The 24,988-nt window shown below is 50.6% G+C and overlaps 1 protein-coding gene across 2 annotated transcripts; it reads right to left on the bottom strand.

Moving 5' to 3' along the window:
* Nucleotides 1–6: 6 nt before the first annotated feature.
* Nucleotides 7–21,069, bottom strand: LOC101632871 (signal transducer and activator of transcription 5B). Of its 2 annotated transcripts, none has more exons than XM_004684171.2 (18): nucleotides 20,933–21,069; nucleotides 16,905–17,061; nucleotides 15,720–15,809; nucleotides 14,707–14,881; nucleotides 11,894–12,024; nucleotides 11,537–11,688; nucleotides 10,950–11,105; nucleotides 10,476–10,655; nucleotides 10,093–10,180; nucleotides 9,891–10,013; nucleotides 9,255–9,347; nucleotides 8,011–8,217; nucleotides 6,894–6,988; nucleotides 6,665–6,795; nucleotides 5,698–5,868; nucleotides 2,781–2,832; nucleotides 2,398–2,505; nucleotides 7–1,905 (listed from the first exon to the last, which is right to left on the bottom strand). In XM_004684171.2, the coding sequence occupies exons 1-18, from the start codon at nucleotides 21,058–21,060 to the stop codon at nucleotides 1,779–1,781; spliced, it is 2,364 nt and encodes a 787-aa protein (XP_004684228.1). In that variant the 5' UTR covers nucleotides 21,061–21,069; the 3' UTR covers nucleotides 7–1,778. The 2 variants fall into 2 exon arrangements, with proteins under 2 accessions (XP_004684228.1, XP_012581951.1); XM_012726497.1 differs by having other exon boundaries at nucleotides 16,905–17,033; nucleotides 20,933–21,004.
* Between the last annotated feature and the right edge of the window lie 3,919 nt (nucleotides 21,070–24,988).

The raw sequence follows: 24,988 nt of genomic DNA, 5'->3' as shown, positions 1-24,988 counted from the left end.
TGCGGGGTGGGCCCGTGCTGGTGCGGACCTCCGAGGCCAGGGCTGCGGGCGGGCTCTGGAAGCCTGGGTTTGCGCGGCCGGGCCTCCTCTCCCGCGCCTCACACCTGGCATTTCCTCCATCCCAGGGGCACTGGGGGCTCAGCAGCATCCTACGCCAATGCTGGTATCCGTGGCGGGGTCAGCCTGCTCCTCAGGGGCAGAGATTCTACTGCCCAGCATAGAAAAATAAATCAGTGTATGAAACCAAGCCAGGGCAAACAGCAGCTTTTTAAAAAAATCACCTTCCAATAAATAATTTACTACAGAGTAATCTTTTCCTTTAACATCAAAACACTGATAAATTGTTATTTTTGTAAAAAAAAAATATCTGTTTATTTACTCATATATATATATAAAAATACGGTCTTTAGGGCCATTCTCTCCTGGGTGCGGTCTCGCCTTCCTCCGGACAGGGGCCTGGGGGACCTCGCCGGCCTCCCCACGGGCTGTCGGACCCCTCCCCTTCCCGCTCGCCTGCCGCGGCCATTCCTTCCTTCAGGTGTGAAGCTGCGGAAGAAACTGGGCAAAATTGTGCGGAGGCGTATTTGTTCTGCGTTTGCAGTTTACCCAAACTTCCCGGCAAAACTGCTGACTGCGTTTCCCCCAGACTACCAACGCCCACACCCCGCGCCTGGGCCACGCCCCGCCCCGGTTCCCAGGGCCCCGGCCACCGGCTCCTGAGAGGGCGCGTGACGGCGAGGGCCGGGTGAAGGCGAGGGCCCGGGCGCCCTGGCTGGGCGGCAAGGACCTGATGTGGGAGGGGTGCGTGTGTCACGCGAGGGCAGAGGGGAAAACAGTCCTGGTGAGCGACAAAAACACATTAAACATCTGCTAAGAAGCGTTCTCCGTGAGCCTGAGCCTTCGCCAAGCCTTGCTGTGTCTCTGCTGGTGCAGGCGGCCGGGCAGACTGGCCCCAGCCGTCCCGCGGCCATCGACACTCCCAGTACCTGGAGTCAAGGCTGGGCAGGCCACTCTGGCGGACACAGAGGACATGGATGCCGCAGGCGCCGGTGAGGTGGCCCTCTCTTTCCTGCAGCTCGCAGGCCGTTTGCACGTGCCCACTGAGGCGCGGAGGGCGGTTCCAGAGTGGGACAGAACATTAAGACGGGCGTTACTTAAAAGCCACTACCCACTCGAAAACTTAAGACCCCTCTTGCTCCCACAATTGTGGAATGTCTCCCCTTTCCCATCTCTTCCCAGGAAAATGGGGGAAGGGGGAGAGGGGAGGAGGGAGGGCTGGCTTTGTCAAAAGGCAGTTGCTACACTTGAGAAGAAAGGCGAAGACAATCACGTTATACATCAATGGCTTGGCAGGCACAGTGACAAAGTCTCCCCAGAGAGGAGGTGCCTTCTCCCCGCTTTGTCTTTCCCTTACTTGAACAGCCACACATCAAAGTTCAGTTCCCTCAAGGCACATGGCCGAGTTCCAGGGTTCAAGGAACAAATCTTTGCGTACAAGGTTAAAACCACCAAGCCGCAGCCTCTGCGGCCCCTTTGCTACAACTGAACTCTGGACAGCGAGGGGGAGAATACAATGTGCGCACACACACACACTCACATTCTCTCTCACACGCTCCCTTCACTGGTGCCACCATGCACAGAAACACTAAAGTCACAACTAGTATTAACACTTCACATTATGAGTATTGTTTCCAAAGACAAGCGATTCATGGAATTAAAACATCCACAAGAGTAACTCCTCTGGCGAGGACGAAGAAGCTGAAGGTGGAGGCGGGGGGTCACGACTGCGCATGGGGGATCCACTGACTGTCCATTGGTCGGCCTAACAGTTCCTCCACACGCCGCGCCACGTCCATCGTGTCATCCAGATCAAAGTCCCCGTCGGTGTCAAGGACAGGGTCAGTGCTTGGGAGGGAAAGAGAAGGGACGAAGGGAAAAGAGGAGGGTATCAGAGATCAACGCCAAATAGCAGACACCACCCAAGCACCGCACCCCATTAAGTGACTGGCCCGGGCCGGCCTGTACCCTCCGCCTCAGGGGGCATCAGGGAGAAGGACCCATTTCTGATGTGGACACAGGAGGGAGAGTCCTTCGCGAGCTAGCTTGAAAGGCTCAACTGAAATTCCCACCCCAGCTGTCCCTCACACAGATGTCCAGACACACCCTTAAACAGAGCAGGAAGAATGTCCATTTCGGGGGAGGGGGGCAGATGACAGACTGCCAGAATCTTCTGGTATGACCACTCCTTCCCTCCTTCCCACCCGGACATGTGCCAGAGCCTGCGGTAGTCTCTGGCCCACGGGAGCTGGGGATCCCTTTGTCCACACCCCCCTGGCTTCCCGCCTGAGGCCAGGCCCCTTCTCCTCCCCTCCCCCCCAGCCCCAGGAGAACACCTACTTTTGTGGGTACATGTTAAAGTGAGGCTGGTTGCACACGGCTGGGGAGGGGGCCTGGTCCATGTAGGTGGCGCTGCCCCCCGCAGAGTCCGAAGAGGCGTTTACAAACCTGCAGAGGCGCAGAGCGGGGCCTCAGCGCCTGGGGAGCAGCCCCCCGGGAGGGCTCAGGGGGCCTCACTGTGCCTGTGTCGGGTGTAGCAGGACAGAGCCCCCCACTGGATCTGGGGTTCCCGCAGCCAGAAGGGGCCCTGGGTGCCAGCCCCTCAAGACCAGCCAGTCCCGCCCCGGGGGCTGAGGCAGGCTGGGGGGAGAGGACGCAGTCTCATGGGCCCACGGAGGGGGTCGTGGGGGGAGGGCAGGCCCGAGCTGGCCCTGGACACTTACTCGGGGACCACTTGCTTGATCTGCGGCTTCACGTACCCGTCCGCTGCTTTAGCTGCCAGGGGGAAAGGTGATGAGAACCAAAGTTCTCTAGTGAAATAAAACGCAATCTCTCTTAAGAATCACATCTTTCCTTAGAATACGACACAACCCCCTAATTTTATCTTAGGGATGATGGGAACTCTGTTTGAACCAATGAAAATGAGCTGGCAGAGGAAACCCCTCAGGGCTAAAACTGCAAGCTAAGCTGTCTTCCAAGCTGCTGGTATCCGTTAATCAAATCTGCAAGTCACAGAAGGTAAACCACTCCGATTCAAGCTTTAATTGCATACTCACTGAAAAGAAAAAAAAGTCTTTAAAAGTTAAAAGCTGAAGATGTAGCAGAGGGACAGGAAGACTGGATTTGGGCTCTCAGTGGACAAAATTAGGAGCAACAGGTCACAGGGAAATATTTTCAGTCATATGACGAAGAATTAAAACCATTCAAAAGAGAAATGGGCTGTCTTGGAGAGAAGTGATTTCCTCTCTGGAGGATTTCAAGCACAAGGCACACTTGTCAAGGGCTACACACAAACTTCTCAGCACTAGAGACGGCTGCCTTTGACCTGATCTGAGTTTCTACTCTGAGGGAAGGGGGCGAGAGGGAGGTCACCCTTCCAGGACCCCGGGGGCTCTCCTGCCTTTGGGATGGTCACTCATCCCGTGACAGCTGCCCTGGGGCTGTGACAAAGAATGCAGGTGCTGCATCTCTCCATCTCCACAGCACTCCACTGGGACGTGGTGGGTCAGGGGACACACCCCAAAGTGAGCTGGTCAGCCATGGTCACCTTTTCTAAAGGCTCCTCATGAAGCCCAGCTTAGCAGGGAGTGGGTGTGTGGCAGTCGGGAGTCAGTGGGTGGAGGCCGTGGTCTGGCAGCTTCCCGCGTGTGGGAGCAGGCTCGGCCGTCCTGCGTCAGACCACGAGCACACGTCGGGGGCGGCCAGCACAGGGCCATGTACACAGCTCACAGGTGTCCTGTTGTCCTAACTTGATGTTTCAGGTTTCCAAACGCCAGGAGCTACCTTTTTAGAATATTTCATGGGTTTTGTGCCTAATGGTCGACAAAGAATTTTATAGATTGGCAGAAAAGGTAAATACTAAAGAAATGCTGTGAAAAATACCATGTAAAAATCTAGATTAGCTGCATTGACAAAAAGTAGTGTGAAGGATAATCCAAAATACCACATACACCTGTGACTACTTGGCTTATTTCTCCACACAGAAACATAATCATCATCTGAGGGCGGGAAAACTCGATACAAAAGGCAAAGGAAAGAGAAGGGTGGATCTCGGGATACAGAAATGACAATCTTTGCATTTCAGCAAAATGCAACAAATGTTAAAAAGACAGTGGCACACCGAGAAAAACATTTGCTGCACACAATAAGGAAGTTACCCACTCTGTAGGAGCATTCGGACATCGTTAGCACAGAGAGAGCGAAGTGAGCAAGGGAGGAGCGCGCCGCTTACAGGGGAGAGGCCAAGCGGCCACGGGCGCGTGGTTAAGGGTGAGGCTCTGGAGGGGACAGCCTGCGTGCTGGCCCTGGCCGGCCACTGCTCGTCTACATGCCCTCAGGCTAAATATTTCACTTCTCTGTACCCTAGTTCTGCACACAGAGGGACGGGAACAACACAGGCGCTTCTTCGCAGGCCTGTCTTCAGGCCTAAGTAAGATACGATGCAGAGTGGCTCCAGGAGCGTCTGGCGCAGGCCACAGGGGAACTGCAGTTATCATTCTAATTACCATGTCACTGCCTGCAGACACTTGACCTTAGGTACAATCAAAGAAATGGAAGTAAGAACTGTGGTACCATTCTGATGCCAGTTGACCGGTGAGCATGACACAGAACGACTGGCTGGAGGTGCAACACCCCCGTGGGGGCAGAGAGGGCCCTGTGTGCTGGGGTGTCCGTCTGCAAAGTGTCCACGTGCTGAGAGTGCACATGCTGCTTGGCATGAAGCCACGTTGGGAACTCGCCCTGAGGAAAGAGCTGGACTGGACGCAGGGATTAGGTGGCCTCAATACTCAGCTGTAAGTACCCCAACATGGAGTCACGGCCAGTGGAATGCCACGCCATCATTCAAGTGACGTGAGACTATAGTTACTGACCTGTAACTCTGCCTAGGAGATACCTTTATGCGAGAAAACTGTCAGGTCACAGGAGACGTGTGGCGGAACCCTGGACTCCAGGCAGCGTGAGCCGACCGGTCAGCCTTCCCTGCAGCCCTGCCAGGCCAGTGGGGGTGCTTGGTCTAGTCTGCTCGGGCCTCTTTAGAGAAGCCGGCCAGGCCCCCCGTGGCAATGTCACTGCCATCTTCTTCCCTGGCACTCCCTATACTTTCATCTGGCTTCATAGCAGCCTTCACTACATACATATTTTGGTTTACTTGTTTACTGTCTTCCTTCTGCTACTAAATTGTATCGCCCACACAGGAAGCACTTAATAAGCATCTGGTGACAGACTTCCTGAACAAATGGTGAATTCCTACCTATACAGATTGGGAGAACAGTCACTAAACTTTTTATAGTGGTAAATCTCTAGATGAGAGACACTGTATATATTTTTACTTTTCTGGGATTTTCACAACAAATAGACAATACTTTTATTAAAAAAAATAATGAAGCTGTTTCTGTTTTGGAAAAAATAAAATTTTACCTTTCCAACTTTGTTTGTCCTAAGCAATTTGATGCTTGGGGTTAGTGGCAGGCACATCTTCTGTGTGCCAGAAGAACAGCTCCACACTTACAAGCGCCTGGAAAACGCTCCAACAGCAATAACTAGGTGCCAACTGTGCAGGTTCGTGTCAGACAGACACACGGAGGCACAACTAGCCACCAACATCACAACATGACCAAATCAAAATGCGAACATTGTTACCAGTGGCAGGCTCGCAGGGAACCGGCGTGTAATATTTGGAGTACACCTCGTGCTTCGGCCGGTCAGGAAACACGTAGATGAGGTAATTCAGGTCCCCCAGGCGGTCAGCCAAGGACCGGATGGAGAAGTCTCTGGTGGTAAAAGGCATCAGATTCCAAAACATTCTTTCCTCTAAGTGAATAAACAGAACAATCACACTCTAAACACTATTTCTGAATGCAAAACGCTAACATTCAAATACATAACACAGCAGAACTCTCCATTACAATTATCCCAATAAGAGCCATGTCAATAAGCACAGGTTGTAGATCACACAATTTTTTAAGACCCAGGCAGGTAAGCAGGCGGCACACGCTGCTTCCCTAGGGCTGCAGTGAGCTCAGGCAGCGTCGGGAGCGGGAGGCAGCCTGTGGAGAAGCAGCAGTCCTCCCTGACTCTTGATTCCTGTCCAGAAGCATCAGGAGCCATGTCCACGGCCAGAGGACATGTGAGAGCAATTAAGATCCTTACGTCACAAAAACAACAATGGAAAAAAAAAAAAAAAAAACAACCTAGCCAGCCACACACATGTGGTAAGGACCCGAGGACAGGCGATGGATGACACCTCAGGTGACGGGGTACAGGATTCCTTAGTGCCGTGCTGTTGCTGCATTCATGACTCCCAACCATCCAAGCCACAACTCACAGAAATGAGGCCGGGAGTGAGGGTGCACACATTTCGGCTTTGCAAGGCTGAGATTTTGGACGGGACGCTAGTACTGGGCTCAAATGCTGTCAGAGTTCGTCTTTCTCAAAATCAAGAACTGTCTCTCACAGTCGACTTCATGCTGCCTGCCATGTAGCACGGCAACACGCCTGTGCTCCCCCAGTCAGCACTGGCCCCAACCAATATAAATACGCAGCACGTCATGACAGCAAGTTTGCCACCAAAGCAGTCAGTGCAAGTCTTAAAGGCGAGGGTACTCACGAGAATCAAACTTCCAGGCGATGGTGATGCCCCCAATTTCAGAGTCGCTGAATCTCAGCAGGAAGGTCCCATCGGGTTTGTTGATGAGCAGGTCGTGGGCCTGTTGCTTGTTCACGAAACCCAAGATAGCTCTGGATCCCGAAGCCAAAGGGGCAGAAGCACAGTGTGATCTTTTTATGCCAGAAAGATCTTCAAATGCTATTGCTAACTAACAAATGATGATTCTCACCCATCATTCCAGTGAGGCTTGAGATGTTTTTTTAACACTTCCATCACGCCATCAAACCACTGCCAGAAAGTGTAATTCCGTCCTGGTAAATTCTCCTGGTTGGAGACATAACAATGAGTAGAAGCAGCACTTGGGATGTCTCCTTCATGTACCGTAACTGGAAAAAACTGGGTGGGAAGGAAATGCCTACACGAGAAGGGTCGCACAAATAAGCAAGCCTGGCTGCTTTGCCAATGGTCCAACAGCCAAAAAGCAGAACAGGGAAGAAAGGAGTCTGGAAGGAGGCACAACACAGAGCAGTGGCCATCACCCAGTGGACCCTGCTACAGACATATGCCTTGGGCCTGGGTGACCAGGCACTTGCTGTTTTCAGCGTGTGGCCAGTGTCTCGCAACAGCAGCAGCTCACGCTGAGAGATGCAGGTGAAGCAGTGCCTGCATCCTAGCAAGATACCCAGGTGCTCTGAGAGTGTCACCTGGACTGGACAATGCTGTGAGGCCCCAAGGAGTGCTCCATCACCAGATGCTAGCCGGTGACCACCAGCAGCAAGCAGTGAGCTGTGTCCAGGGCTGATTCCAGGCAGCCACAGCTCGTGGAGACCTGTTTCGCCTCACTGAGCCCCTTCTAAAGACTAGCACCCCTCTGGCCAACTGGTTAATACAGTGATTTAAAAGAGGTAAACTCAGAGGTCCCCCAATTAGAGCATTTAAAGAAAAGAGACAAAAAAAAAAAAAGTGGAAGTTAAATCTAAAACCAAAGATGTGGCAGGTGAATAAACAGACACCAGTGAGACTGCGTTCTGCACAGGCAGCCCGGCTGCGGCTGAGGTGCCTCTCATTACACCAGGGAACAAGAGGCTCAGCAGGACAGAGCTGGGGGCTCCGGGCAGCACAGACTGATGCCTCCCGGGGAGTCATGGTGCAGCCACAGGCACGGCCCAACCTACTGGCGCAGCCGGACACGAGGTTTCCTGCCAGCAAGTATGTGCTGTCCCTTTACGTGGAGGTTTCCTATGACATTGGGCACCTTTTATTAGGGGCGTGAGGACGGGCGGGGCAAGGAGACTCCTGGAAGGGCCTGGCTCGGAGAGACAGAGGGGGAGCGGCAGGGCGCTCACCCTGTTGAACTGGGACCAGGACACGGACATGCTGCTGTAGTCCTCCAGGTGGCTGCTGCTGCTGTTGAAGAGTTTCTGTGCCAGGAACACGAGGTTCTCCTTGGTCAGGCCCCGGTTGCTCTGCACCTCGGCCTTGAACTTCATGTTGAGCGCGTCACACAGCTGTGGCCACAGCACTTTGTCGGGCACGGCGAAGGGCACCCGGCCCTGGGGGAAGAGGGGGGGGGCCCTGTGAGGAAACTGCTGGGTGATTTATTCCCTTAGCCTGTGAAAGGAAAATACCAGGGGCTGGAAGCAGGCTATGACATGGTCGTGTTTTTATGGATTAATGTCTGCTGGAGATTCGCAACACAAGTTCTGTGCCTGCTGAGGCTGTAGCAGCCCTCAGGCAGCCGCCAGTGGTGTCTGAGGGCTATGGGCACTTACATCTGCAAAGTCACATTTGTTCCCTCAGACAAAGCCTCTGAAACCACTCACAGAATCTAAAACTTGGAAGACATGAAAAATCACTCTCAAAAAAACCATTTATTGGAAGATGACAGGAATCAATCTCTATGCTATGGTGACCTCTTGAGAGGCCCAGTATGTACACAGAACTCAAGAACCCAAAATCCCACTTGTGCCTTCACTGAGATTCCCAAGGAATTAGTGAGAACTGACTAGGTGATGAGCATTTTGTCTGTCACGGAGGTTAATCATCCCGACAATGCTACGCAGCTTCACTGTCCCGTGCTGCAGGCACTTACTAGGGACTTCAGCTCAGAGAGGTAAAGTGAGTCAGAGGCAGGAAATGGAGGAGCTTGAATTCGCATACACTTAGCCTGAAGTCAAGCCCACGTTCTTTCCATCTCCACACACTCTCCACTCTGCCTCCCAATAAGAAAACAACATTTTCCAGGCCCTCCCTGGTGGGCCTGCAACAGTTAAAGCGCAGCACTATGAAACTGTCCACAGCAATTGCAGCACGAGTTTGATCCCAGCCAGGGAGGTGACCCGCATGGCGCGGCAGACCTCTCCTGACCAGCCCTCTGCTCCCCTCAGCGGTGTATTTCATCAATCTGCCTGTTCTGCTCCCCTTTCTGTCTCTATTGAGCCCTCTCACCCCCCGCACCTCTGGCTTGTACCCCAGTTCTGTATGCATAAATGAAAATCTTTTAGAAAAGAAAACATTTTCCTTATATCTGGGGGAGGGGGTGACACCAGCATCAAGACCCTGAAACCCACAGCCCCAGGAATTCACTCACAGGCTCTGCAAAAGCGTTGTCCCAGAGCACGGTGGCTGTGGCGTTGTTGTCCTGGCTGCCGTGAACGATCACCACTACTGGGAGGGACAGCGTCTGGAAGACAGGGGGGCTGAGGTTGCACCACACATGGCCTGCCTCCCCGTTCTTCAGCCCCCACACGTTCTTTCCCCTTAAGAGTCGGTAAATGTCACCTTGAATAGAGAATTTGAATGGGAGAATAGGACTTTCCACACTGACACAATCTTAGAGAAATTTTAGCTATTTTAAGAGGTATAACTAGATACCTTTGCAGTATGAGTGAGTCTCTCAAAGTTACTATGAGATCTTCATATCACAAAAGCACTTTTATATCCGCTCTTTATAAGGAGAGAGAGCAGCATGTGCAAACATTCCTGGCAAATGCCTAAAACTACAACTGTCACTCAGGGCCACCCTGAGTGACATTTCTCCTGACCCACTTTCTGCTGTAGCTCCAGTTATTTCAGTTTGTTAGTATTGGCTTGTCTCTAGAGAATCTAAGAGACACAGTTTGAGGATGAGGTCTCCCCACTTTCTGTTCATCACAATAGAAAATGTTCCAAAAGTTCTTTTGTGATATAAACACATAACACAGCTGAGCGGGGAGGGGATGTTTACCTTAACTTGAAAAACCAACTCATTTCCACCAACACTGAACTGTGATTCAAACAGGATTGTAAATTTCTCTTCTGTCACTGACTCGGCTCCACGACGATCAGACCTCTTAATTCGTTTCAGGGACTGCGAAGGTGAACGAGAGGATGAGGAAGCCCCCAGAGACTAGCGAGAACATGGGCTCTCCCTCTTCGCTCGCTCTCACCATGTTCCTGAAGTGGGCGCTCAGGGTGCCGGTGGCCTGGTGGTACTCCATCACGCAGCAGTTGTTCAAGATCTCGCCGCTGTAGTCACTGCGAGACAGACAACTGAGCTCTCAACCCACAGAGAAACTCAGTGCACAGGGCAGAATGTACATTTAACTTCTTACAGAACAACCCCTAGTATTCCTGCTCTGAGCACCAAAAAGTCAGAAGCGGCAACACTGCCTACAGAGGGGTGGCGCAACTTCCGAGGGAATGCAGATTTCCAGGAAAAGACTGGAGGAAGTGGGCCGTGGGGGAGGCCACACTGTCCCCATCAACAGGACAGGCCCCGGGACGGTCAGGTGCCTGGCTCGGGGCGGTGCCGCAGGGGGGGCACACCTACTTGCGAGTGTTCTCGTTCTTGAGCAGCGACTTGGCCTGCTGCTCGCTGATGATGGTGGCCTTCACCTGGGGCGGGTTCATGTGCACGTTCAGCTTCCCGCCCACCAGCAGGCGCACGGTGGCCGCGAACTTGGTCTGGGTCTTCAGGACCTGGGGGGGCTGCTTCTCGATGATGAAGGTGCTGTGGGGACACAGGAGGCACTCAGGGGACGGCCTCCCCGGCCCCTCCCGCGGGGGCTCGGCGGGAGGAGGGGGCGGCAGGGAGGGGGGCCAGGCCCGGCGGGAACCCAGCAGCCAGCCTGGGTTGGCCTGGGCTGGGGGGGCCACACCCAGCAGCCTGGGCAGCGGGGCCCGGGGGGCGTGAGCGCACGAGGCGGAGACAATTCTGGGCTCCCACCTGCTGCCCCCACCACCCCGACACCGTCCACATGGGGCTGCGCCCGCCTGCGGGGCACGGGCGAGAGGCGGCCGTCACCTGGTCACCAGGGCTGAGATGATGTCTGTGATGGTGGCATTGACCTCCGCCAGCATCTCCTCCACCGGGCCGGGGATGGGCAGCTGCTGGCACAGGTGCTCAGCCCTGCGGATCTGCTGCCGGTTCTGCCAGATGATCTCGGCCAACTTCTCACACCTGCATGGAGCCCCAAGGCCAACGGGAAGGTCACCGGCTCCCTCTGTCCAGGCCCCAGGCCGAATCTGGGAGCTTCCCAGTCGGGAGAGAACCCTGAGATGAGGCCCAACTGCAGCCCCACCGGGAAGGCTTGGCGCCTCGGCTGCCTCTCTGAGCCACCCAGCGAGCGGAGCACACGCCCCGCCTTCCAGGGACAGGGAAGGGGCCAGGAGGAGGGGCCCTGGTCAGCGTCCAAACAGCCGGGCCCTGCTCCCTTCACCAGCAGTGACGCCGACCCTGGGGAGGTGACAAGGTGCGGACACCGAAGTCCACCTCGGAAAGCAGCACCACCGGGGACAGGACCGTCCCGGTCAGGGGGAGCCGGCCGGAAGCACCCCTGGGTGCCTGCCCGCCCCGTCACCCCCTCCCGTCCGCTTCCCCCAGCCCCTTACCAGGACTGCAGCACGTCCAGGCTGCCCTCGGGGGGCCCTCCGTTCCCGGCCAGCTGCTGCCGCCGCTTCCACTGAATCAGTTCATCGTCCAGAATGATGGTCTGCTGCTTCCGCAGCAGCTGCAGGGTCTTCTGGTGCTTCTCCGCCAGCTCCTGAGGGAAGCAGGGGACAGGCCTGCTGGCTCACTCTGCAGACAGGGCCAGGCCCCGGCACCCCTCGGCCCCCCTGCTCTGCCCCACAGCCCCCACAGCAAAGAAGGAAGGGCTCTGCCCCCCTCGGGGCCCCGCCCTCTCCGGGGCCCCCACGCAGCTCGGGGCGTGGCCCTCCAGGCCTGGGCAGGCCGCAGCTCCCACTCACCACGCGGTACTGCTGCAGCGTCTGCGCCTCGCGCTGGAGCCAGGCCTCCAGGGACACCTGCTTCTGCTGCAGGGCCGTCTCCCGGCTCAGACGCTCCTGGGGGTTCAGCTGGCTCAGCTGGCTAAACTGAGCTAGAGGAGGGGACAGACACCCACACTGTCATCCAGCGGGAAGCCACACGCATCTTCCTGGAGCAAGACCCTCTCGGGGCACGTCAGCGTCTGTGGGCCGAGGTGCAGCGGCCAGAGGGCCTGCTGCTGGCCTCCCGACTCTCAGCTGCCCTCCAGGGAGGAGGTGGAAGCCTGTGGCACAGCTGAGAGGATCCTGCCCGTGGCTTCCCCCCCAAACACACACTGGCTGCCCAGCCCTCCTCGCAATGTCCAGCTTGGAGCTACGTGGCCTAGTGAGCCTTGTGCCCTCACCGTCTCCTGGCTGGGTCACCTCAGGCAAACCACTTTTCTCGCCCGTGCCTCGGTTTCCCTGCGTGTAAAGCTGGGGAATCATGGCACCTGCCTCGGGCGCCCGCTATGAGGAGCAGCAGCTGACGTCATGGGAAGTGTTCAAGAAGCTCCCGGCACAGGTAAGGTCTATGTAAGAGTTAGTCCTGATGGGCTCAGGGGCCACGGGAGAGGCCAGGGTAGGCACAGCAGCTGCCCCGACCTCACCCAGCTGCGTCTCCTCGGGGCAGGCCCTCTGCCGCCTGCGCCCCGACTCCCGGACCACCGCACCCCTCTCGGGGAAGAGGGGTTCACCGGACAGGCCTGTGCAGGCCGGGGCTGTGTGCGCTCACACACCAACCGGGGAGACAGAGAGCCCGGGCCCGCTGGGACCCACAGCAGCGAGACTCTCAGGAAAGTGAGGGTGGAGGGAGGCAGCCGCTCTCCACACCAGCTGTCAGGAATCCCATCAGAGGCGGGGATAGGTGGTCGGTGTGGCTTCCATGCCCTTTCCAAAATGTCTGTGAAGAGACACTTAGGTCATAGGGCACACGGAGAGAGTCACACAAGGAACACCTGTGCCACCGACCCCGCCTAAGAAGCCAAGCGTTTCCGAGCGGAGGCCGCCTGTGCACCGTCCCCTGCTCGCAAACCCATTCTGCTCTCTGGTGTCCTAAATGCTTTGCCCGGTGACCTTTAAATTTTTTTTTTTTTTACTTATGGATGCACACAAGGCTGGGTATAGGCCAGAGGTGCAGGTCTGAGTGGATTCACCAGTGACAGAGTGGGGAGTGGAACAAGCAGATCTACTGAAACACACTACTGAGGGGAGCAGCGGGTGAGACAGGGGAGGTCTCTGTGCCATGTGGGTCAGCTCCCTGCCTGGGAATCAAACTCATGCTGCAGAATGAAACTCCAAGAGCTTCATAGTGCTGAGACTTCTTGTGCCACCAGGAAGGACCCCAGTAACCTTTCTGAACACCCCATAGTCCTCACTGGGACTGAGTCAAGTGGTTATGAGTGTTGGCATGGCCTGGCAGGTCCCTGAGGGCCATGTCACACTGACTCAGACCTTGCCCAGTGGATGCACATGCTGGAAGAGACTAACGTAAGTCCAATTCTTGCCAGGAAAAACCAAGACTCACAAGGGGCCGAGAGATATGCTAAAGCTGTCCCTGCTGGGGGCTGAGCAGGAAGAGCACATTCTGGCACAGATCTCAGCAAGGTGGGCTGGATGGACTCTAGGATCCTTCCACTGGCATGGAGGTGGTAGTGATCCCAATCCTGAACCCGACCTCTCCATGCAAGTGACCCACTCAGGTTCTCTTGGCAATTTGCATAAACTTCTGGGAAGGAAGCCAGGAGACATGAAGCAATTGTCTGCTCCACTGGAGGGAGCTGAACCTTCCCTTGTACAAACAGATCAATAGTCTGTGTTTCTGACGGGTGAACTTGATAACTTGAGACTGAACTGACATTGCACAATAGCTATAAACCCAAATCCATAACTAGGAAACAGAAAACTCAAGAGTAAGATCAATACTGTCAACCAGTGAAACAACTGGGTTAGAAATAATAGCCTGAAACCTCCCTCTCCTAATCTTGAAAGAGGCCAACCTGCTCTGGGACCGTCCAGGATGGGAGACACGGCAGGACATTCCCACCTAAATTACCCAGTGCCGACCGTGATTCAGGCAATGTGCTGGTCTCAGAGTACAGCTCCCCCTCAAGTATTTTACAGTCTAATGTGAAAGCAGTTAATACCAATGTAGTTATCACGCCCACGTGCATGGCTCTGGAGGAGCTCTGAGTCTGTGTGTGTGCCTGGTTGGTGGAGCAAAGGTTTCTTTAGGATTCCATGCAAGCCGGGAAAGCAAGCTCCAGGTGCTTGCCAAGGGCCTATACGTCCAACAGGGGGTGCTGGTGAGGCTCTGAGGCCTCCAGACTGAAGTTCTCTGTACCCAAGCAGGAAGCCACTCCTGACTGCAAGGGAGTCTTGGTCTACAGGAGCTGAAAGAGGGCAGATGGGCCATGTGCTTTGCCCCAGAAGGCCTCTGCATAACCAGGCCTTGGCCCTTCCATTGACTTGCCTACTCTACACCACAATACTGCTGGGTACTATTGACTTGGAATGTCTGCTCTTCCCCACTAGGAGCGCCTGGGAGCAGGAGGTTCTCTCAGGGCAAAAGCGTGTCTTCTTGCCTTCCTGAGCTTCATTCTCTCAGGACTGCCATCAATGCATATGATTCCCTCCCTGTTACTCCAGAGAAAAGCAAATGCCTCTGAGTAGAAGACTGGCTCTCTTTCAATCCAATCTGAGATTCTTTCTAGTCTTCGCTTCCTCATCAAACCCACTGCCCGCTGCACCAGCCTCACCCTGGATCCTCAGGCTCTCTTGATACTGGATGATGAAGTACTCTTGCGTCTGCTGCAGCTTCTTCAGCTCATTCTCTGTGTCCTGAGTGACCAGCCGCAGCTCCTCAAAAGTCTGGTTGATCTGAAGGTGTTTCTGGGACATGGCGTCCACAAGGCTCCCGGCTGGAGCAGTTCCCTGGACACAGACGGGGGAGAGCGCAGGCGCGGTGAGTGGGCCCGGAGGGCGGGACAGCACTGCAGCCCTAGTCCAGAGGAAAAGCCAGCGCCGGAACCTGTCCCTAAAGTTCGAGTCAGCGGAATTGCAAACCCGGCTTGTGAGAACTGGGTAGAGCAGACAGGTGAGCTGGCAGATGACACCCCGTCACAGAACACGGCAGAAATACCTGTGCAGAGTCAGCCTCCAGCAGAGGACCCCAAACAGGGCTCACCCGCACTCTCCCTGCAGCAACCAGAACTCAACAAGTGCCGGAGTTCCCTGGGTCTTCCTGCCAATGGTGCCCACCCCACACTTCACATTCACTGACCAGGGTCACAGATGTGTCAGAAGCTGGGACATGGGGAAATATGGGAATACACCATCCCTCAAGATTGTCTTGTGACTGAGGGGGGAGGCTGAACCTTTCACAGGCAGTGTCTAGAGACGCCAGAATGAAGTACAGAGATGTGGAGGGCACCGCTGCGTCTTGGTGGATCCAGCCATGTAAGGGGCTTAGCTGGGCCATTCCCTTGGTGGAGACGAGAGGCAAGTCTTTCCTGAATAATCTCACCTGAATGTGAGCATGCCTTTCCTCACTCAACAATTATTCAGCTGGAGTGAAATTATTTCACATTCATTTGTGTCTGTAAATCAGTTACATCACAGACCAGTCTTCTATTTCTTCTGTGGCCCTCAGGACAGTGCTGTATTTATAGAGATGCCAGCAGCTCCGCCCTGAGCTGCCCTGACAACGCTGGGTTCAGCGTGAGGCGGGCAAAGAGGCCTGCTCAAGCCGCCCGGGCCCAGGGACACTCACGTTGTTGGCTTCTCGGACCAGCCTCTGCTCGTTGTACAAGATGTGGCGGATGCAGCGGACCAGCTCCATGGGGCAGCGGTCGTACGTGTTCTGGAAGAATCCCACAGAGCTTTCACTTTGTTTCACTCCATGCTATGGGCCCAACCCTACCTTGGAACAGGGGGCAAGACCTCTTGGCGAGAAGGCCCTGCAGACAGGGGTGCAGCCAGCCAGGCTGCTCCTCGGTGTCAGTGGGGTGGGAGAAACCCAAGAAAGGAATCCCAATTGTAGCCAGAGGGAAGGTTATTTTGCCTCCTGGTTCTTAATTTGCTGAAAGTACTAGAGTATCAGACTTAAAAACAGGATAAATCAATTTCTAACAACCTCATCACAAGGGAAATTAGACGCCACCCGACTGGGGAGCATGAGACTGCCCCCAGCGAGGGTGGGACGCTGTGAGAAGGCCACAACATAGCTTCTTGAGAGCCCATACTGATGTATAACCTGGATCTATTCATGAGGAGACCAAAAATGAGGTGTGTTTTACCTTTAAAAATATTGAGGTGTTACGGTATTTTAATGTCAGTGTAACTGAGAGACCCAGAAAGGGTGAGAAGTGAGTCCATGTGAAGGGAGACACACGAGGCTTGTTGACAACCCGCTGAGTGTGTGAACCTGAACTGGATCCTGGACTGAAGGGAGGAAAAAAAGCCTTAAGGGACATTATTAAGTCAGCTAACAAAATGGAAACTCTGTAAGACATAAGACTACTTAAAAGTGTTGCATCAACGTTAAGTTTACTGAAGTTGATTCTGTGCTAGAACCACATTAGGGAAGGCAGAAAACACACTAAGGTACTCAGGAGAAAAGGAGCATGACACATGACGCTTATTCTCAAGTGACAAGAAAATGTGTGCGTGTGTTTCAAGAGAGCACGTGATAAAGCAAATACTAGCAGTAGGTGAGTCTGGGCATAATTAAAGATTCTTTGTATCTGTCTTCTACTTTCTGTAAATTTGAAATTATTTTTAAATCAAAAGCTAAAAAGGAACACTATAACCACAACACCAAGCGATTAGAAATTCAACACGCTGTATGGAGCTTGACAATGTCGAAGAGGAAAGTCTCTACTGAAGCACTAACAAAGGACGAGCCCCCCCTCCCCCCACCGAGGGAAGGGAATGAAGTGGACCTGCCCGCACCCACCTGCAGCTGGGTGGCGTAGTGCCCCAGCTTGATCTTCAGTAAGAACCCATCTTCCCCCACCTGATGCTCCGCCTTCTTCTGCAGCTCCTGCACCAGGCCCTCCAGGAGCTGGGTGGCCTTAATGTTCTCCTGTGGATTATCAAGATCTATTGAGTCCCTAGGGGAAAAAAATTACATACATATGTATACATACATGCACACGAGCCTGTATAAATGCAGCCTCAACACATCACACCTTTTCTTGGGTTAAAGTCATTCCTTCAGAATGCCCACTGCAAATTTTAAGGAATAGGCCGATTTAAATTGACCAGCTGTATACACAAATCTTTTTCTAATCCACAGTTACCTTAAGCTGCACAGCAGGAACATATTATATATTACTATACTATATTAAATGTTATATATTCTATATCCATATTATAAAATATTTTAAAACTGTTTTCAACTTCTCCTTCCTCCTACTGACTTGAAGTGGTGCATATGCTATCTGAAACCAGGAATGACGGAAAAGAAAAGTGCTTTGTGTACTCTGAAGGAAGTAAGGACTCTGATAATTTCCTATTTATAGTGACCTTCTCAAGGGTGTAGGAGGGTACAAGGTCAAGAATGTTCTCTGAGTGTTTTCCAGCTTTGGCTAGTGTTGTGTGTTCCTAATTTCACATGGAGCATTTCTTTCTTTTTTTTTTTTTTTTTTTAAGATGTATGTATCTAGGGGCCCTCCCTGGTTGTGCAATGGGTAAGGACTCAGCACTGCAAGCTGGCTGCAGAGCTCCAGTGTGAATTCGATCCCCTGCCCTAGAGGTGACCCACATGGTGCAGCAGACTTCTCCTGGCCTGCCCACTGCTCCCCTGGGCAGTGTACTTTGCTGATCTGCTCCCCACTCTGTTTTGCTCCCCACTGTCTCTGGTGAATCCTCTCACCGCCCCTGTACCTCTGGCCTGTACCCCAGCTCCGTATGCATAAATAAATAAATAAATCTTAAAAAAAAAAGATTTATGTATTTATACATACAGAGTTGGGATACAAGCCAGAGGCATAGGGATGGTGAGAGGATTCACCAGAGACAGTGGGGAGCAGAAAAGGCCCACTGATAAAGTACACTGCTGGGAGGAGCAGCGGGCGGGTCAGGAGAGGTCTGCTGCGCCATGTGGGTCACCTCTGGGGTGGGGATCGAACTCACACTGAAGTGGCTGCAGCTAGTTTGCAGTGTTACGCTTTAACCCACTGTGCTATTGTACCACCAGGGAGGGCCCCTCACATAGAGCATTTCTTAAGATGTTTACTGTTATTTCTGAGGTGCCCTGGACATCATACGTTAAAACAGAAGAAGCAAGTATTTAACTAAGTCTGGCATTTTTATCACTAGTTGCAGCTTTGGGACCCGCAGGCAACCCTAGCTCTTCCCGGGAGCCAGAGAAGCCATCCTGGGCTCAGTGTTAATCCAGAGCAGCCTAGCTGCTAACAAGGATTGAGGGTCTTCTCTCTGTTCCTTCTTCTTCACTCCTTCTCTTCTACTAGCCGCTTCCCTTCCTGACTCTCCCCTTTCTTTTTTTAAACAACTTAGGCAATAACTGCTGCAGGGCAGTACTGAATTACTTAGCTCCCTGGGGGAACCACACAGCTGTCAGGGTAAAATAACATTCAGTGACTCTGACCAGGTCCGAGCTGATCTCGTGGTGGCTCCAGACTCTGTCACGCCTACAACCCTGAAAACAGCCAGCACAAACAGGCACCAAAACACTGATAACATCCATCATCAAGTAATATGCTCAAATCCATATCCTGAGAAGGCCAAGTTTTAAATATGTACGTGACATGCTATGTACTATGTTAAATATGCATTAGATGAAAGCCTGGAGGAATGAAGGCAGCCTTGCCTCTCTTTCCACTTGCAAGTAATGTTCCTTGTCTGGAAAGCCACCCACTCCCAAAAAGAGCCAGTCTCTGAGCAAAACTCATATGATTTTTGTATTTGAAAGCTTAACTCTGTTAAAAAAGAAAAAAAAAAAGCAACTCTCTTAGTTCAAACTAAGACTGAACTGAAGACTTTTATTCAAATCTTTATATGGTAAGCAAACCAAAAGCAGACAAAATTCAGTTTTTCCTTAACATCGACTCGTCTCGACAGTCTCTCCCTCTCCCTCCGCCCTCCCTGCCACCACCGCCATGAAGGACACTGTGACTGTTGGGCACAGGTCAGCTCGGCCCACACATCTCCATGGAAGTGGTGGGTCCCAACGGCTGGAAGGCAAGAGCACCTAGGACAGAGAGCTCAGAAAAGCTAGCCAAAATGTGCAAGCCCTCCCGAGATGTCATCTGGATGTTGGATTCAGAACCTGCTTTGGAAGAGGCGAGACAACTGGCCGTGGCCTGATTTATGATTCCTTGGATTATGCAAAGAAAAATGAACCCGAACACAGACTTGCCAGACATGGCCTGTGTGCAAAGGGAAAATAAGACATTGAGAAAACAGCCAAAGGGACCCCAAGAATGCAATGAGGAGAATCAGGTGTTATCAAGACCAGGCACTGCAGAGAGAAGCAAACTTTCTGTGGCAACGGTGCAGAGTTTTCATGAGAGACTGATAAATTACAGTTTCTTGTGTGAAAAAATATCAACACAAGTCTTTTAACATTTATTCAAGAAGCAGCATACTCTGAACATCTAAATGAAATTTTAAGTCATCAGAAATGACCTGCTAATGTCTTCTGCACTCTCCAAATCACTGCCACAAGGAGGGAAATGAGAAGGAAGCGGAAAGCACCAGCGAGATGCGGCTGACAGACAGGCTCTTACTCAGCAACTCGTTTTTTTCTCACTTAATTACATGAGGCTGAGTTGTTGTTGTTGTTGTTGTTTTAATTGCCAAGAAAATTGCCTTGCTTTACCACGCTCTAGTTTCTGGATTGAAATCTGCTATGTACACAAGACTGCAATTATTCCAAGGCAACATTACTGAGGGGTACACAGCCTTCCTCCAACAGTGGCGTGGAGGCAGAGGACCCTGCCAAGGGGAGGGCTGGGGGGGTCGAGCACCCAGGAGGAGCGGGGTCAGGCTGCCACGCTGGCAGCCAGCCAACTCGCTCCAGGCCACGGCACAGACACATACAGCAATGCTGCTGGCTAGAAAGCTATGCTGTCAGCCCACTGCTTTGTGCTTGTTCTAAAATAGCTTCAAAACAAGTTCCCCTGGGTAAATAAACAGAAATTTGGAAAATAAGAAAAATGCATCTGCTTATTAAATCTGCCACATAACTACTATTAATTTTTTTGTAAACTAGTACACTTTTTTTTTTAAAATATTTATTTATTTATTTGTACAGAACTGGGGTACAGGCCAGAGATGTGGAGGGTGAGAGGATTCACCAGAGACAGAGTGGGGAGCAGAACAGGCAGATCGACGAAGCACACCGCTGAGGGGAGCAGCGGGTGGGTCAGGAGAGGTCTGCCACACCATGTGGTCACCTCCGGGGCAGGCAGGAATCGAACCCATGCGGAAGTGGCTCCAGCTTCTCAGTGCAGTGCTTTAACCCGCTGCGCCACCAGGGAGGGCCAAACTAGTACACTTTTAATGTGTATGTATATAATATTCATAAATTTAAACATTCCAGTTAATTCCATTGTTAAATTTGTTAACAATGCATTTTATTAAAATGCATGAATTCTTATCTGCCCCATTAAACATGAAATTCTCTAGGAACAAGGAATATTAGTTTTTTCATACTCTATGACACTGCCAAACAGCCTAAAGGCACTCAAAACTCACTTATTAGTTGCTTTTTATTAGCAGAAATATGCTAATGTTTTTAGCGATAATCTACTATTAAAGGGCACAAATCCTATATTTCAAATCTCAAGAATTATTCTATCTTCCTAAATCAAAGATGAGTTTAAGGACCTTTTCATGGGTCACGTCATTTTTTTCTTAATGTACAACTTTAAAAATCTCTATCGTGTTTATCTTGTCAATAAAATTCAATATTCTTGTGCTGCATGACAGAGGGAATAAAAACCTTTGCTCACTTACCAGGCTTGGCTCTCAATCCACTGGGAGAGATAATGCCGCACCTCAATGGGGAAATGCTGGCCATACAGCGCTTGCATCTGATGAAGAGCGTCTCCCTGGAGCTGCTGGGCCTGGATCCACACAGCCATGGTTTACAGTCTACTAAAAAAAACAAACAGTTGTGTTTGTGTGTGTGTGTTTCCTTCTCCTTCCCCTTTTAGATCCACTAGAGTCAACTATTCACACAGTTATCAAAGCTAGCAATAAATGCTTGCAAGCCCGTTTTGGTAGACAAAAGATCAGTATCAAGAATACTTTTGTAAACTTCTGTAGTGTTTTAAAAACATTTAATTCTAAAACGTTTTCGAAATGCAGACTTTCAGTATGGCCATGGGATGGTATATCTGTAACTGGGTGTATGTAATTCTGACTATAAAATGTATGGAAGCCTAATAAGCAAAAGTACAAATTCAGCATTGGAGAAATGCCTATAGCTTTGCTATCATAAGACGTATTTTTTACTTTTGTTCCAAACTTTGTGTAAGAGTAGGAAACATAAGTAAGCATGATGATAAAAACAATTAGCACAGAGTTTTAAAAAAATCACTTTAGATTTGGTGTTTTGACTTTTAAGAAATGTAGCAAACATATTGTCATTCAAAAAAAGACCTAGGTAAAAGAAAGGTAAGATATGTGAAGCACAAAAGAAACTCTCTGAATGATTTGCTAATTACCTAAGCAGCAGTACTTGATACACAAACGGTACTGAGTTACCTGAAAAAATACCCTACGTTTCACCTGAGTTATTGCTAGGGGATTTATGAAATGATATCATTAAATTACAGCGTTTAAAAATAAAAAACACCACATTCCAACCAAAAGTTAGAAACAAGAACCATTATATTTCAACAGTGGATGCGTTTTCAAAACATCCCCTTCGTTTTAGAAGATTCATTTTATAAAACTAACACGATGTCTTCTTCATTCACCTGGGAAGTTTTAACCACTCAACAGATTAACCAGGATTAACCAGGGTGTGCGGCAGCATCTTTCCTCCAAACATAGAGGGAATGAACACTGAAGCTTGCGTTGACCTGTGAACAAGATTGACGGGACCATCTTGAATCCCATCCAAAATGATTTGGCCACTAATTTGCACAATTCTCCTAGGTTCTCTGTTACAGTTAGGGTTCAGTGAATTAGACTGTGAATGTGTTGAATATAAAGAACTACACGTGTTAGGAAACAAAAATCCCTTCACAGTTAGCTGTAGTTGCCTATCATGTAACATGGAGCTATTTATAGGACAAGTCAGTTAGCCAACAATAAAGTGGGGTGTGTGCCAGTTACCTATTTTAGACTTGTGCAACGCTACAGAACACTTGAGTGGTGTACAGCTTTATTTAGGGTTTTTGGCCTTAAGGCTGGGATCACTGTAAGATCATCCAAGACATCAAATTTCAATGGCTGAGAGTTTACTAGAAGAAAGACTTGGATAAAAAGAACTCTCTTCAGAAGCAACTCTATGATAATCAAACAACTGGGGGGCACAGAGTATTTACTCAAATGAATCACATCCCAAGATTGTGAAAACCATACCAAAAATATACCAAAGCATATTTTTTTGCATAAAAGGGATGGATGAATGGATGTGTTTCTTAAGTGTATGTAAGAATGCTAAAGGTATTAAGAAAATAACTCAAGTAGTCATCTCTTTTAGAGAGGTAAGAATTAGAAAGAAAAGGTCTCACCACAGCTCCCTGAATGAGTATGTGAACGCTGCCAGCACATACAAAGGTCATCTCGCGCTCTGTACTCACCAGATGACCCCATAGACAAAAGGAGAAGGTGAGAAAACTGTCTCCTCTGAGACTCCCTCATAGTCCACCCAACCAGAGCCAAGTCTGACCACTCTCTAGGCTCTCAGTGGGCTTTCCTTTTCTTCATGTAACATATCACTTCCTGCTATTTATCGCGTTTTCGTTCACAGACTTTCCACGAGGGCGACAGCTACCAACACCACAATGCTGTTCTGCCTGTGGCTCTTTCTCTTGCACCCAGGATGGTGCCTGGCACACAAGCGCTAGGGTAGCATTTTTTGTTTCACAATAAATGTATACACACAATTTGGTCAAATCCATCAGCTCTTTTTCAACGTTACCAATGAACAGATTAACAGCATGAAATATCAAGGCAAAAAAAAAAATTTTTTGTAACCTGGATGAGTCTATAGCAACAATGGCCTGTTTGCTCCTGAAGAACATGCCACACTTGTCATTTTTCCTTTTGGTGCTTATTCATTTGTTTGAGTCTAGCTTCCTCATGGACTCTAAGAAGAGTAGCTGAAGGGAACCACTAATTCACCACTTGTTCCCAGAACGCAGTGCATTGGCTGGTCATGGTCAGCAGTCAATACACACCTGCTGACAGAACAAATGCAGGCCGGTCACAGTAAACACTTCACATGTCCTGCTGGGGGAGCAAACTGCAAGAGTATTTTATTGTTTTGAGAAAGAACACTATGGTGATATTGCACATCTAGGGGTACTATATAAGCCTCTCATGATTTACCTTATCCTGCTTTTTTTTTTTTTACTGCAAAATCCCTATACGATTGTATATTTGTGCTTAAATTGTAATTTTAGTGTTTTTTTTTTTTAAGATTTATTTATTTATGCTTACAGAACTGGGGTACAGGCCAGAGATGTGGAGGGTGAGAGGTGCCACCAGAGACAGAGCGGGGAGCAGAACGGACAGACTGACAAAGTACACTGCTGAGGGGAGCAGTGGATGGGTGAGGAGAGGTCTGCCACGCCCTGTGGGTCAGCTCCCTGGCGGGGGATTGAATGCATGCTGCAGTGGCTTCAGAGAGCTTCATAATGCGGTGCTTTAACCTGTTGCACCACCAGGGAGAGCCCCATAATTTCTTGGCTTTTACCAGGGAGTGGAAGGCTGAGGTTTTAGGATTTATCAGAATATATTTTACATTTCTAAATAAGAACACTTTTTTATTGCTACTTTATGAAGTGCCATTTGAAGAATTGCTGCTGACCAACTTATTTGAATATTCAATTTCACGACATAAAATGCTTTGCTAAACCTGGGAAACAGTGTGGCAACATACATCTGAAGACAAGTGAACCTGATGCACCTCTGCCGTTCATGCAGTGCTGGAAGTCAACATTACCTCAATTTAAAAAAACCTGTTTAGGCCCTCGCTGGTGGTGCAACAGGTCAAAGCACTGCACCAGGAAGCTATTGCAGCCACTGCAGCACAAGTTCGATCCCCGGCCAGGGAGCTGACCCACATGATGAGGCAGACTTTGCCTGACCCACCCACTGCTCCCTTCAGCAGGGTATTTCTGTCCATCTACCTGTTCTGCTCTCCACTCTGTCTCTGGTGAATCCTCTCACTCCCTGCACCTCTGGCCTATACCCCAGTTCTGTATGCAGAAATAAATAAATCTTTAAAAATAAATAAACAAACATGTGCAAAAAAAGTCAAGCTAGGGAGAAAATTTTGCCTACTCTTTGACAAACAAGTAAAATAAGATACCCTGAATAGTACAGTCATTTTTACTTTACTTACTAAGAATTATGTACACATGAAATGACTTACTGATATTATCATGTGATGATTTAAACACCAATTCAGAAAAAAATCTTCCCATAGTGCTTTTCTTCCTACATGACAAGATTCTTCACAGCCCCTATCAGCTACGCCTCGCCTGATCCAGCCGACCCCTCGTCCTTTCCCCCTGTGTTCATCCAGCCAGCTAATGTTGCTCCGCTCATGCTGCAGCTGCACCTCTGCCCCGATACACATGTTCTCTTCTGCTTATTTACAGACAGCTTCATCTTCAATGCGTGACGTTCTGACAAGGGAAGTGGTTTGTATCTTTGGTAAATCATCACAGGGGCTTCTCTAAAGACTGGGAAATGGATTCACAATCTTATTTTTAGGCCAAAGATGAGAACTATTTGATCTCGGCTGACTTTTACTCAAGTGTTCGGAAACATCCTTGGGTGAGGACATGGCACCTTGAGAGGGCGCAAGGGTGCTCATCCACCTGTGCA

This window comes from Condylura cristata, unplaced genomic scaffold (genome assembly GCF_000260355.1).
Source record: "Condylura cristata isolate star-nosed mole 26May11 unplaced genomic scaffold, ConCri1.0 scaffold00017, whole genome shotgun sequence".
NCBI lineage: Eukaryota > Metazoa > Chordata > Mammalia > Eulipotyphla > Talpidae > Condylura > Condylura cristata.
Note: the sequence above shows the minus strand (reverse complement) of the source record. Positions and strands in the feature narration are given on the sequence as shown.

Coding starts and splice junctions, on each gene's coding strand:
- LOC101632871 (XM_004684171.2), bottom strand. CDS start 21,060: ATGGCTGTGTGGATCCAGGCCCAGCAGCTCCAGGGAGACGCTCTTCAT. Junction 11,689..11,893: donor CGCTGCAGCAGTACCGCGTG/GTGAGTGGGAGC, acceptor TGCTTCCCTCAG/GAGCTGGCGGAGAAGCACCA. Junction 10,656..10,949: donor ATCTCAGCCCTGGTGACCAG/GTGACGGCCGCC, acceptor GTGTCCCCACAG/CACCTTCATCATCGAGAAGC.